We start from the raw sequence: 15300 nt of genomic DNA on the forward strand, positions 1-15300 counted from the left end.
CAGAATAACTGAGGCAGAAGAACGGATAAGTGACCTGGAAGACAGAATGGTGGAATTCACTGCTGTGGAACAGAATAAAGAAAAAAGAATGAAAAGAAATGAAGACAGCCTAAGAGACCTCCGGGACAACATTAAACGCAACAACATTCACATTATAGGGGTCCCAGAAGGAGAAGACAGAGAGAAAGGACCCAAGAAAATATCTGAAGAGATTATAGTCGGAAACGTCCCTAACATGAGAAAGGAAATAGCCACCCAAGTCCAGGAAGCGCAGAGAGTCCCATACAGGATAAACCCAAAGAGAAACACGCCGAGACACATAGTAATCAAATTGGCAAAAATTACAGACAAAGAAAAATTATTGAAAGCAGCAAGGGAAAGATGACAAATAACATACAAGGGAACTCCCATAAGGTTAACAGCTGATTTCTCAGCAGAAACTCTACAAGCCAGAAGGGAGTGGCATGATATACTTAAAGTGATGAAAGTGAAGAACCTACAACCAAGATTACTCTACCCGGCAAGGATTTCATTCAGATTCAACAGAGAAGTCAAAAGCTTTACAGACAAGCAAAAGCTAAGAGAATTCAGCACCACCAAACCAGCTCTACAACAAATGCTAAAGGAACTTCTCTAAGTGGTAAACACAAGAGAAGAAAAGGACCTACAAAAACAAACCCAAAACAATTAAGAAAATGGTCATAGGAACATACATTATCGATAATTACCTTAAACGTGAATGGATTAAATGCTCCAACCAAAAGACACAGGCTTGCTGAAAGGATACAAAAACAAGACCCATATATATGCTGTCTGCAAGAGACCCACTTCAGCCCTAGGGACACATACAGACTGAAAGTGAAGGGATGGAAAAAGATATTCCATGCAAATGGAAATCAAAAGAAAGCTGGAGTAGAAATAGAAAGCTATACTCATATCAGATAAAATAGACTTTAAAATAAAGAATGTTACAAGAGACAAGGAATGATCAAGGGATCAACCCAAGAAAAAGATGTAACAATTATAAATATATATGCACCTAACATAGGAGCACCCCAATACATAAGGCAACTGCTAACAGCTATAAAAGAGGAAATCAACAGTAACATAATAATTGTGGGGGACTTTAATGCCTCACTTACACCAATCGACAGATCATCCAAACAGGAAATTAATAAGGAAACAGAAGCTTTAAATGACACAAGAGACCAGATAGATTTCATTGATATTTATAGGACATTCCATCCAAAAACAGCAGATTACACTTTCTTCTCAAGTGCACATGGAACATTCTCCAGGATGGATCATAACTTGGGCCACAAATCAAGCCTCAGTAAATTTAAGAAAACTGAAATCATATCAAGCATCTTTTCTGACCACAACGCTATGAGATTAGAAATCAATTACAGGGAAAAAAACGTAAAAAACACAAACACATGGAGGCTAAACAATACGTTACTAAATAACCAAGAGATCACTGAAGAAATCAAAGAGGAAATCAAAAAATACCTAGAGACAAATGACAATGAAAACACGATGATCCAAAAACCTATGGGATACAGCAAAAGCAGTTCTAAGAGGAAAGTTTATAGCTATAGAAGCCTACCTCAAGAAACATGAAAAGTCTTAAATAAACAATCTAACCTTACACCTAAAGGAACTAGAGAAAGAAGAACAAAGAAAACTCAAAGTTAGCAGAAGGAAAGAAATCATAAAGATCACAGCAGAAATAAATGAAATAGAAACAAAGAAAACAATAGCAAAGATCAATAAAACTAAAAGCTGGTTCTCTGAGAAGATAAACAAAATTGATAAACCATTATCCAGACTCATCAAGAAAAAGAGGGAGAGGATTCAAATCAATAAAATTAGAAATGAAAAAGGAGAAGTTACAACAGACACTGCAGAAATACAAAGCATCCTAAGAGACTACTACAAGCAACTCTATGCCAATAATATGCACAACCTGGAAGAAATGGACAAATTCTTAGAAAGGTATAACCTTCCAAGACTGAACCAGGAAGAAATAGAAAACATGAACAGACCAATCACAAGTAATGAAATTGAAACTGTGATTAAAAATCTTCCAACAAACAAAAGTCCAGGACCAGATGGCTTCAGAGGTGAATTCTATCAAACATTTAGAGAAGAGCTAACACCCATCCTTCTCAAACTCTTCCAAAAAATTGCAGAGGAAGGAACACTCCCAAACTCATTCTATGAGGTCACCATCACCCATACCAAAACCAGACAAAGATACTACAAAAAAAGAAAATTACAGACCAATATCACTGATGAATATAGATGCAAAAATCCTCAACAAAATACTAGCAAACAGAATCCAACAACACATTAAAAGGATCATATACCATGGTCAAGTGGGATTTATCCCAGGGATGCAAGGATTCTTCAATATATGGAAATCAATCAATGTGATACACCATATTAACAAATTGAAGAATAGAAACCATATGATCATCTCAATAGATGCAGAAAAACCTTTTGAGAAAATTCAACACCAATTGATGAAAAAACTCTCCAGAAAGTGGGCATAGAGGGAACCTACCTCAGCATAATAAAGGCCATATACAACAAACCCACAGCAAGCATCATTCTCAATGGTGAAAAACTGAAAGCATTTCCTCTAAGATCAGGAACAAGACAAGGATGTCCACTCTCACCATTATTATTCAACATAGTTTTGGAAGTCCTAGCCATGGCAATCAGAGAAGAAAAAGAGATAAAAGGAATACAAATTGGAAAAGCAGAAGTAAAACTGTCACTGTTTGCAGATGACATGATACTATACATAGAGAATCCTAAAGATGCCACCAGAAAACTACTAGAGCTAATCAATGAATCTGGTAAAGTTTCAGGATACAAAATTAATGCACAGAAATCTCTTGCATTCCTATATACTAATGATGCAAAATCTGAAAGAGAAATTAAGGAACCACTTCCATTTACCACTGCCACAAAAAGAATAAAATACCTAGGAATAAACCTACCTAGGGAGACCAAAGACCTGTATGCAGAAAACTGTAAGACACTGATGGAAGAAATTAACGATGATACCAAAAGATGGAGAGATATACCATGTTCTTGGATTGGAAGAATCAATATTGTGAAAATGACTATACTACCCAAAGCAATCTACAGATTCAGTGCAATCCCTATCAAATTACCAATGGCATTTTTTACACAACTAGAACAAAAAATCTTAAAATTTGTATGGTGACACAAAAGACCCTGAATAGCCAAAGCAGTCTTGAGGGAAAAAAGCGGAGCTGGAGGAATCAGACTGCCTGAGTTCAGACTATAATACAAAGCTACAGTCATGAAGACAATATGGTACTGGCACAAAAACAGAAATATAGATCAAGGAACAAGACAGAAAGCCCAGAGATAACCCACGCACCTATGGTCAACTAATCTACGACAAAGGAGGCAAGGATATACAATGGAGAAAAGACAGTGTCTTCAATAAGTGGTGTTGGAAAAACTGGACAGCTACATTTAAAAGAATGAAATTAGGGCTTCCCTGGTGGCGCAGTGGTTGAGAGTCCGCCTGCCGGTGCTGGGGACACGAGTTCGTGTCCCGGTCCGGGAAGATCCCACATGCCGCGGAGCGGCTAGGCCCGTGAGCAATGGCTGCTGAGCCTGCGCGTCTGGAGCCTGTGCTCCACAATGGGAGAGGCCATAACACTGAGAAGCCCGCGTACCGCAAAAAAAAAAAAAAGAATGAAATTAGAACACTCCCTCACACCATACACAAATATAAACTGAAAATGGATTAGAGACCTAAATGTAAGACTGGACACTATAAACTCTTAGAGGAAAACATAGGAAGAACTCTCTTTAACATAAATCACAGCAAGATCTTTTTTGATCCACCTCCTGGAGTAATGGAAATAAAAACAAATATAAACAAATGGGACCTAATGAAACTTAAAAGCTTTTGCACAGCAAAGGAAACCATAAACAAAACGAAAAGACAACCCTCAGAATGGGAGAAAATATCTGCAAACGAATCAAGGGACAAAGGATTGATCTCCAAAATATATAAACAGCTCATGCAGGTCAATATTAAAAAAACAAACAAACCAATCCAAAAATGGGCAGAAGACCTAAATAGACATTTCTCCAAAGAAGACATACAGATGGCCAAGAAGCACATCAAAAGCTGCTCAACATCACTAATTATTAGAGAAATGCAAATCAAAACTACAATGAGGTATCACCTCACACCAGTCAGAATGGGCATCATCAGAAAATCTACAAACAACAAATGCTGGAGAGCGTGTGGAGAAAAGGGAACCCTCTTGCACTGTTGGTGGGAATGTAAATTGATACAGCCACTATGGAGAACAGTATGGAGGTTCCTTAAAAAACTAAAAATAGAATTACCATATGATCCAGCAATCCCACTACTGCGCATATACCCAGAGAAAACCATAATTCAAGAAGACACACGCACCCCAATGTTCACTGCAGCACTATTTACAATAGCCAGGTCATGGAAGCAACCTAAATGCCCATCGACAAACAAATGGCTAAGAAGATGTGGTATATATATACAATGGAATATTACTCAGCATAAAAAGGAACGAAATTGGGTCATTTGTAGAGACGTGGATGGATCTAGAGACTGTCATACAAAGTGAAGTAAGAAAGAGAAAAACAAATATCGTACATTAACGTATATATGTGGAACCTAGAAAAATGGTACAGATGAACTGGTTTGCAGGGCAGAAATTGAGAGACAGATGTAGAGAACAAACGTATGGACACCAAGGCAGGAAAGCAGCTGGGGCTGGGATGAATTGGGAGATTGGGATTGACATGTATACACTGATGTGTATAAAATGGATGACTAATAAGAACCTGCTGTATTAAAAAAGAAAAGGGGGTCTTTCATATTAACCAGATATTTACCATCTATTTTGCTCTTTCTTCATTTCCAAAGACCCAGGTTTCTTTGTGGTATAATTTTTCTTCAGCCTGAAGAACTTCCTTTAGCATATTTTATAGAGCAGGTCTGCTAGTCATGAATTCTTTTCCTTTATCTGAAAATGTTTTTATTTCACCTTCACCCCCTAAAGAATATTTTCACTGGATATGGAATTCTGGGTTGACAGGCCTTTTCTTCAACAGGTTAAAAGTGTTGTTCCGGGCCTCCCTGGTGGCGCAGTGGTTGAGAGTCCGCCTGCCGATGCAGGGGATACGGGTTCGTGCCCCGGTCTGGGAGGATCCCGTATGCCGCGGAGCGGCTGGGCCCGTGAGCCGTGGCCGCTGGGCCTGCGCGTCCGGAGCCTGTGCTCCGCAACGGGAGAGGCCACAACAGTGAGAGGCCCGCATACCACAAAAAGAAAAAAAAAAAAAAAAAAAAAAAAAAAAGTGTTGTTCCACTGTATTCTTCCCTCCACAGATTATGATGAAAACAAGTGGCCATTCAAATCCTTATTCCTCTGTAGGTAATGTGTCATTTTTGTTTAGTAGCATTCAAGATGCTTTTTATTCTTGTTTTTTTTCCAGCAGTTATTTTCTTATTAGAAATGGATATCTTTGGTTATTAAGTTTGCTTTTATGTATATATAGGTGTTGTTTTCTTTGAGTTTATCCTGTCTATAGTTTACTGAGTATCTGTAAATCTAAATCTTTTACTAAATTTGGGAAATTTTATCCATTATTTCTTCAAACATTTTTCCTACCATAATCTCTTTCTCCAATTCTTTTGGAATCCCAATTTTATGTTATACATTTTGATATTGTCCCACAAGTCTCTGAGGCTCTGTTCATTTTTATAGTCTCTCTCTGTTCTTCCAACTGCATAATTTCTGTTTCTGAGTCTTTAAGTTCAATGACTCTCCTTTGCATCTCCATTCTGCTATTGAACCCATCCAATGAGTTTATTTCAGAGTGTATTTTTTATGATAAAATTTTTTGACAAATATTTAATTTTTCTGGTTCAGAGTTCCTTTCTTATTTGAAATGTGTTTTTTCTTTACTTCAGGGAATCTAGTTATAAAAGCTGCTTTAAAGTTTCCGTCTGATAATTCCAACATCTGGGTTATCTCAGGATTGTCTTTCCCTTGAGAATTAGTCACATTTTCCTGGTTCAAGTAATTTTGGATTTTATTTTGGACACCATGAATGTTATGCTGTGTAGTCTGGGTACTTTTATAATCTCTTGGAGAATGTTGAGCTATTGTATTAGCAGGCAGTCAACTAAGTTATGTTCAGATTGTAATTTGTGTTTTGATTTTTGTAGGTGGTGATTTAATCCCCCGTTTAATTCTCTAAGCCTTGTCCATGCTGGTCTGCATCTATCCCATGTATGTGTAGCTCAAGGGTGAGGCTCAGACTTGTGTGGGCCATGCACAGAATTAGGAATCCTTCTTTCACAGATTCCCCTCATACTCTCCAGCCCACAGAGGCTCCCTTCTCTGGTTCCTCTGTCCAGGAAATATGGGGATTCTCTTGAAGTTTTAACTGCCAGGGATGCCATGCCACACTGTGACTGGGACCTGCTCTTGGAGCAAAAATGCATGAGAAAGAAAATGGGAAAATTTCCCCACAATCTGCTGCTTTTGTTTTTCAGAAACTTTAGGTCGTTTTTTTTTGTATTTTGTTTGGAGTTTTTAGTTGTAAATCAGTGGGAGGGACAGGCTTTAGTGGCGTTATGTTACCACAGTGGAACTAAAGCTTTCACCCAAATTTTTTTTTTATTATTATTATTATTTTATTTTTGCGGTATGTGGAATTCTCACTGTTGTGGCCTCTCCCGTTGCGGAGCACAGGCTCCGGATGCGCAGGCTCAGCGGCCATGGCTCACGGGCCCAGCCGCTCCACAGCATGTGGGATCTTCCCGGACTGGGGCACGAACCCGTGTCCCCTGTGTCGGCAGGTGGACTCTCAACCACTGCGCCACCAGGGAAGCCCCACCCAAATTTTTAAAGAGTATTTTTGCTGGGTACAGAAAAACAGGTTGGCAGTCGTTTTCTTTCAGTACTCTAAAGATGTCTTTCCAGTGTCTTTTGACATCAAATTTTCTATTCAGAAGACAACTGTCAGCTTTCTTACTGCTGCTCTTTTGAAGGTAATATCTCTCTCTTCTTTGGCTCCTTTTTGGATTTTCTCTTTTTATTTCATTTTCATCTGTTTTAACATAAGATGCCTAAGTATAGGGTGTTTTTTGTTTTTGTTTTTGCATTTATTCTGCTTGACATTTGTAGATCTTCTAAATATGTGAGTGACATCTTTAATCACTTTTGGAAAACTCTTGGCAATTAGCTTTTTAAATGTTCCTTCTACCCCTTTTTTTCTTCTTCTTTTGGAACTAAATTACATCAATGTTAGGCATTTTCACTAAACCCCACATTTTTTCCTGTATTTTCCAATTTTTTTTCCCTGTCTGTACTTCAGTGTGGATATTTTCTACTAACTTCCCAACTAGTTTACTAATCTTTCTTCTCCTGTTTTTTTTGTCTGCTGTTAAATCTAACTACTGCTTTCTTAATTTCGCATCTTTTTCAGTTCTAGAATTTACACTGGTTCTTTTCAAAAGATAATTACCTGGTGAAATTTTGCATGTTTCTAGTTTTTTTCTCACCCTTTTCTCTATTTTCTTGGACATATTTTAATTACTTCAAAATATCTTGCTAATTCAAATATTTAGATCACCTGAAGGTCTGTTTCCTCCATCTGTTTTTCTTTTGTTTTTAGTTATGGTCCTTGTCTCTCAGTACAGCTTTTTTTTTTAAAATATTTATTTATTTGGCTGCACTGGTCTTAGTTGCAGCATGTGGGATCTTTGCTGCAGTGTGCGGGATCTTTAATTGTGGTGTGTGGGATCTTTAGTTGCAGCATGCAGGCTCTTAGTTGAGGCACGCAGGATCTAGTTCCCTGACCAGGGATGGAACCCGGGCCTCCTGCACTGGGAGTGCGGAGTCTTAACCCCTGGATTACCAAGGAAGTCCCTCAGTATAGCTATTTTTAATTCAATAATAGAATATAAAAAATTATATATAAAAAACCGTAAGGACTCCAGTTGATGTTCTGGTCCTCTGAAAAGGACACACTTTTTCCTTGTTAGAGTAAAGGCTGATTAGTTTAATCTAATCACAGACTGAGCTGAGTCCAGCCTAGGTTGCAGTTTTGGTCAGGTTCAGTCTACCTCTGTTTTGCCAATGCTCCTAAGGCATAGCTCTGCAGGAATTTGAACTAAGGGCCTGGTGTGTACACCAAAGCTTCCCTGCCCTCACTTTCCCCAGCTCCCAGCAGCTTATGAACTAAGTAAGCTATTGTATTCCCAGCTCCATGAAACTGCTGAGAACTCTTATTTATCAGAGACTTTCTGCTTATGTTTTCAGACTCCTGTTTCATGCAGTATCAGTATCTGGAAAATGTCCTGAAGGAAAAAACTTGTGTATCTGAGGACCCTCCAGTCTCTATTTTTGTCTTTCCAGCTCTACAAGATCCCAGAAGTCCTGCTGGCCCCCTCACCTCTCCACAGTCCTCTGATAAGGCAAAGCCTGGATTTGCAACCTCTTGCTCTGTGCTCAGAATAAGCAAATGCCCTCAAGGAAAAAGTAGCTATAAAACTTCAGCTCATCTCTGCAATTCTCCTCTCTCTAGAATCTTGCCCCTCTACTTTCCAGTTGTTTCAGCAGTTCTCTGATGACTTTAAACAAATACTTTCCATATTTCATCTAGCTTTTTGCTTTGGGAGGTATGCAGGTGTATCACAAGGTACTCCATCCTAACCAGAAAGAGAAATCCTATGTCTGGCTGGTAATTTTTGAAGGCAATAAATAATGAAGCTCAGTAAGCATTTTCATATGACTCTAATTTTTACTCCAGCTACAGATCACTTTCTTTCAAAACTGAACTAAAAATATAACCTTAGTTAGTGGATTCTTTCCTTTTGAAGTTATTATTCAAGTCCAAATTCTGGTACTTACAAACCTTATGCATCCCAAGAGTCCTTTCTGTAAAGCTGTATTTTAGGAGAATGGTAAAAACAGACATCTTTGCAAGTAAGATACTTTTGGTGGTGGAGGAGGGTAAAAGGAAAAGTAGAAAACACTAATAAACCTACCTTGGATGATGTGGTGTACATGGTGAATCTTGAATACCATTTGCTTGCTTTCTCTGCAACTCCTTTTCCAGCAGTGAACATACTGTTTCTTAGAACATCTAGTTTAGGTACTAGTAGTGTATCTAAATTAAATGAAGGTGATGAATGGGTTAATGCATCTTGAGATTCTTCTCTAAATGGGCAAGTAGGTGAGAAGGCTGGAGAAGACCAGAGTCTATCCCTTGGTCTGTCTTCGCTTTTTGAGTAACTTTTAGATTTGGTAAGTCTCACTGGCCCAGGAGAATTAGGAGGCAGGCTAGATCTTCTGCATGCCTTGACCAACGTTGGACTTTTCTTAGTGGTTACTTTATCATCACAGGCCCGTTGTAAATCAATGCTTGGTGTTCGACTTGTCAAAGGACTGCTCATGTTATTCATATACATCACAATTTCTTCAGCTAAATCCCGCCTAGCAGATGGTGTTGAAATGCTTTTGCTATCATCTTCCTCCTCTTCCTCCTCCTCTTTTTGCTGCTGTTCAGTCTCAGCAACCAAAAGAGAGAGGGGATCAAATCCTGTTGCAACATCAGTTTTTTCGAAAGGTTTTACTGAAAAGCTGCTATTCAAGCGTTGACTCCTCTTAGGATTTTGTGGAGCAATGTACCCCAATTTTGATCCATCTGTTTCATTGTCTAAGTCTTCTAAGTCAAAAATAACAGGAGAGTCCACTTTATCTGCCAAACAATTAGAACCATCAAAAGGTGTATCATCATCACTAGATTCCTTCTCTATACTGTCTCTTTTTGATCTTAAAGATGGCTTTCCAATATCAAGACTATTTGGTCTTGTGCTTCTTGAGATTACATTTGAAAGAATTTTTGCATCAGCTCCTAATTTTTCAACCATATCTCCAGGGTTTGCTTCCTGGTTAATTCTATTGAGCATAAGTCCCATTAGTACTCCTCCACTAAGATTTCGGTTTCTATTTCCCCAGGACATTTGCTGCTGCAAATTAGGCTCATTGTCACTTTTATGTCTTTTCCTGAAGCATCTACTTTGAATGTTTCCTGTTTCATTTGTATCCTCAAAAGATGATATTAAGAGCGGCTCAGACGTACTTTCTAAAAAATAAGAAAAGTGTTTTTAGCCACAAAAATGTAATATGCAAATATAAGTTGTCTTAAATATTTGAGATACTAGTAATAAAATGATAACAGCAAGCACTTACCAAGTGCCTGCTATTTCACAGATGCTATACTAGGCACTTTACTCACATTATCTACCATAATCATTCCAACATCCTTATGGGTAGAGAAAGAACTGACAGATTACCTAGCCCAAAGTTACCCAGTCCTTAAGTGAGAGAACTGGGATTCAAATCAAATATGAAGGGTATGATCTGAGATATAAGGATGCACTGCTTTTTAAAACTTGTAAGTTAAGATTAATATTTGCCCTTGGTATATTTAACAACAATAATAATGAATTTATATCCATTTCACTGAACGGGTTAAATAACAATGGTTATACAATTGTGGTTGTGCTAGACGACCTTAAGATTCTGAGTCTTCTGCCTATAAAAAGAAAAACAAAACCAAAAACACTAAACCAAACCAAACAAAAGGCAGCTATGTGAGCTTTATTCATAAATAAAAATTATTTTTAAAACTCCAAATCCTTATGACTATAGATGTGGCTAAATAATTTTACCTTTGCTTTACATACTGATTCAAGTTTATAATAGTCAAATGTGAATGGCCACTTTGTATTCAGAAACACTGTTCGCTGCTTTTTACCAAATTACTTAGGTACCTACGCTGGAAGCAGAAATCTAGATTTTTGATCACTTTAATTGTCCTTATGTGGGAGTCTTCTAAAGCATTAGTCTAGGTATGGTATTGTCAACTACTCTTTTTTTAAAAAAAAATAAATTTATTTATTTATTTATTTTTGTTTGCGTTGGGTCTTTGTTGCTGCGCGCGGGCTTTCTCTAGTTGCGGTGAGCGGGGGCTATTCTTCGTCGCGGTGTGCAGGCTTCTCCCTGCGGTGGCTTCCCTTGTTGCGGAGCAAGGGCTCTAGGCATGTGGGCTTCAGTAGTTGTGGTGCACAGGCTTAGTTGATCTGTGGCATGTGGGATCTTCCCCGACCAGGACTCGAACCAATGTCCCCTGCATTGGCAGGTAGACTCTTAACCACTGCACCATCAGGAAAGTCCTTCAACTACTCTTTTTACATGCTTTATCCAACAGAATTAGCTCTCTATAACGAGGCAATTCCTAAAAATGTGCCTTTTTTCCTATCATATGATGTATCTGGGTAACAGGATAGGAGATAAAAGGGACTACTAGAGACCATAAAAGCCTACAAACTAATACTGTTTAATAAGCACACAGCATTAACAAGGAAAACAGTATAGCAGAGAGGTAAACTGTCTTCTTTTTTTCTGTATCAGCTTATGATTAAATATATAAGAAACCAAGAACATACTTTCTTCTGATATTCTGGGAAACCTGCTTAACAGGTTATATATTATCAAAGACCTGGAGCAATCTTATAATCCAAAGATGTAACTCTAGGACTGCATTTAAATAGATGTGTTCCTTTGCAAAGTAAGAACTATGCAATGGCCTAAAGACAAATAAAGCTGGTTATCAAATTATACCATGGGTTGGCAAACTACACTGCTGAGCCAAATCCAGCCTGTGGACTGTTTATATACAGTCTCAAATGGTTTTAACATTTTAAAAGAGTTGTAAAAATCACACACACAAAGAACAAGCAATAGAGACTGTATGTGGCCTGTAAGGCCTAAAATGTTTACTACCTGGCCATTTACAGGATAGTGTGTCTGACTCTAAGTTTATATACCTGCTAAATTCCACCAGACTAGGCTGGATGCTGCGCACCTCTAACAGAGAGACTGCAAACTATTTAACTTCCTTGGGCCTGGTGGCTCTATGACATAATTCTGGCAAGTGATAGTAAAGTGGTAGTTTTTGAGGGTTTCTGGGAACACAAGCCAATTTTTTAAAGCATATAATAGGTTTCCTAGGTATGAACTAGAGTTGTTAGTTTATCCTTAAGATTTTTGACTCCTTTACCAGGAAAGCAGACGTTTTCCCAGAAACCCTCAAAAACTACCACTTTACTATCACTTGCCAGAATTATGTCATAGAGCCACCAGGGCACGTGGGCTCAGTAGTTGTGGTTTCCGGGCTCTAGAGAGCAGGCTCAGTAGTTGTGGCGCATGGGCTTATTTGGTCTGCGGCGTGTGGGATCTTCCTGGACCAGGGCTCGAACCCGTGTCCCCTGCATTGGCAGGCGGATTCTTAACCACTGCGCCACCAGGGAAGCCCTTACAGCCCTTCTTGCCAGTATTTAATATCAGGGTGTTTTTACATTTACTTGATTATTTGATTAATGTTTTCCCAGCCCTCCCATGTACTTCTCTATGGAGGCAGGGACCATGTTTATTTTTGTTCTTTACCATATCCTCAGTAGCACCTGGCATATGGTAGCAGGTATAGTAGGAGCTCAAAAAATAATCGCTGAATGAATATTGTCTGCAGGGAAACAACTGCAGCCAAGAGACCAACCCAGAGTATAACATAGTATAATATATTATAATATGACATGTTACAGCTAAATGTGGTAGCTAAAGGTAAAAAGTTAAAGCACACTAAAAGCAGAATTAGGCTTAAAAAAAACATTTCAGAGTATGTTTTCATACTTCAGAGCATGTTTCATTTCAGAGTAAACTGTCTTGTGACTGAATTCTCAGTAATTCAATATACATTTATCAAAATGTTAAAATTCCCAAGATAATCATGAAGTAACCATAGGATGATGATTTTATTTCAATTACCAAGCAAACATTAAAACATTTCTTTGGTTATTCCACTCCCACATCTTTTAGAAGCTGTCATTTATTTATATAATGATATAAATAAAATATATATATACTGTACTGCAACACATGAAGAAACTTGAAAGGTGTTTTGAATCCTAGCAAGTACTAGTATGTAAGAAAAAAGTTACAGAAAAGTAAGTATTCCTATAAATCCCACATATAGTCTTTGGTAGTAGTGAAAAACCCAGAGTACTTAACAGATGGGAAAGTTTTCAAGTCAAAAATCTTAAGGATAAACTAACAACTCTAGTTCATACCTAGGAAACCTATTATATGCTTTAAAAAATTATTGGCTTGTTAAGCACAGAGGAAAATCAAAAGCCAGATGCTGAGTCAGATGCTTATTACTATGACAAAATGTCAGAATCAAAGGATGGTTTACAATCATATGAAAACAGAAAGTTCATAAAAGCAGATCTTAAGCAAACGGCAAGCATGAATAGACAGTAACGAAAGAACAAGAAAGCAAAGACTACCAAAGGCCAGTTATTAAGAGTTATAATTAGACAATGATTAGGAAGGACTAAATGGTTGTGAAGCAATTACATTATACCAATGAAAAAATTTTTAATGTTTAAGTTATAACAATTATCTAACAAGGAAATGCGAAGAAAGAGACAGTTATAGATCATTTAACTTTTTTTTTTTTTGCGGTACGGGGGCCTCTCACTGCTGTGGCCTCTCCCGTTGCGGAGCACAGGCTCCGGATGCGCAGGCTCAGCGGCCATGGCTCAGGGGCCCAGCCACTCCGCGGCATGTGGGATCCTCTCAGACTGGGGCACAAACCCGTGTCCCCTGCATTGGCAGGTGGACTCTCAACCACTGTGCCACCAGGGAAGCCCCATTTAACTTTTTTTTTGATAGCTAGAGCAGGGGTCGGCAAACTTTTTCTGTCATGGGCCAGAAAGTAAATATTTTAGGCTCTGCAGGCCATACAGTCTCTGTGGCGACTCCACAGCTCTGCCAACATAGTGCCAAAGCAGCCATAGACAATATGTAACTGAATGAGCTGGGTGTGTGACAATCAACCTTTGTTTATGAACTCTGAACTTTCATATAATTTTCAGGTGTCACAAAATATTTTTCTTTTGATTTTTTACCATTTAAAAATGTAAAAAACCATTCTTAGCTTGTGGGCCTGTATAAAAACCAGGCTGCAGGCCTGGTTTGGCCCATGGGCCACAGTTTGCCTACCCCTGAGCTAGAGGCATATCTAACTATGCTGCAGAAAAACAAACATCTTTGCAGCAGCAGGGCCCTTTATAGAGATATTTCAGCCTTGACAGCACAAGTCCTTCAATGTTTGTTTAGATTATAATGATGCAGAACTGAGCTAATACAAAAATAAAATAATGTAATTATGAAATCAGACTATTAACACTAGAAACTCTGAATCTTATGTCTGTTTAGTGCCCCCCAAAACAGTCTGATGAAAAACTTGTGAGACCAGGTATTATCCCAGATCCTAAAATGACTTTCCCATTAACTAGCTGAGAACTTATGGGACCTGCCATTAGTCCGACTATGCCTGAGTTTTCTCATCTTTGAAAGAGTGCTAATACCCCCTCTCACTAATATAAGCACTGCTGTAATAATAAATGAAAAATAATATATAAAAAGTGCTTTGAAAAGAAAAAATATTAGGTATTGTTATTTAAACTACCTGAAGGACTATCCTTTCGCCTCTGAAAAAACAGGAACAACACGAAGACTAAGGAACTCTATGCTTCATTTAAAAATTGGTGAGGGGCTTCCCTGGTGGCGCAGTGGTTGGGAGTCTGCCTGCCGATGCGGGGGACGCGGGTTCGTGCCCCGGTCCGGGAGGGTCCCATATGCCGCGGAGCGGCTGGGCCTGTGGGCCATGGCCGCTGAGCCTGCGCGTCCGGAGCCTGTGCTCCGCAATGGGAGAGGCCACAGCAGTGAGAGGCCCGCGTACAGGAAAAAAAAAAAAAAAAAAGAAAAAGAAAAAAAAAATTGGTGAGGTGTCTGGTACCCTCAGATTGATCATCTCACTTGCTCCCTACTTCCCCCTTCCCAAAACTCCCCACAGTCCAAACTCAGAAGGTAGCTTGTAGGTATGTCCCTTTACTTTGTTACAATAAAAGCTTGAACAAACTATACTATAAAATACAGAATTTAAGCTTCTAAACTATACCATGAGAGGCTGCACAAGTATACCAAAAAAACAAAAAACAAAAACAAAACTAAAACAAAACAAAAAAATGAAAAAATCCCTAGAGAATTAAGACTTAAAAAAATATATTCACTAGAAATACAGATACAAGTTATTCTGCACATAACAGACGAATAC

At 38.5% G+C, this 15300-nt stretch overlaps 1 protein-coding gene across 5 annotated transcripts in view; it reads right to left on the reverse strand.

Annotated features, from left to right (window-relative positions):
- DENND4A (DENN domain containing 4A) overlaps positions 1-15300 on the reverse strand; it is a 134969-nt gene that overhangs the window by 23317 nt on the left and 96352 nt on the right. For all 5 annotated transcript variants that reach the window (XM_081227614.1, XM_081227615.1, XM_081227612.1 and 2 more), the window contains one exon: positions 9101-10200. In XM_081227614.1, the coding sequence (XP_081083740.1) occupies positions 9101-10200 (1100 nt within the window). The remainder of the gene's footprint in view (positions 1-9100; positions 10201-15300) is intronic.

Source organism: Mesoplodon bidens, assembly GCF_964165515.1.
Source record: "Mesoplodon bidens genome assembly, chromosome: 3".
Classification (NCBI taxonomy): Eukaryota; Metazoa; Chordata; class Mammalia; order Artiodactyla; family Ziphiidae; genus Mesoplodon; species Mesoplodon bidens.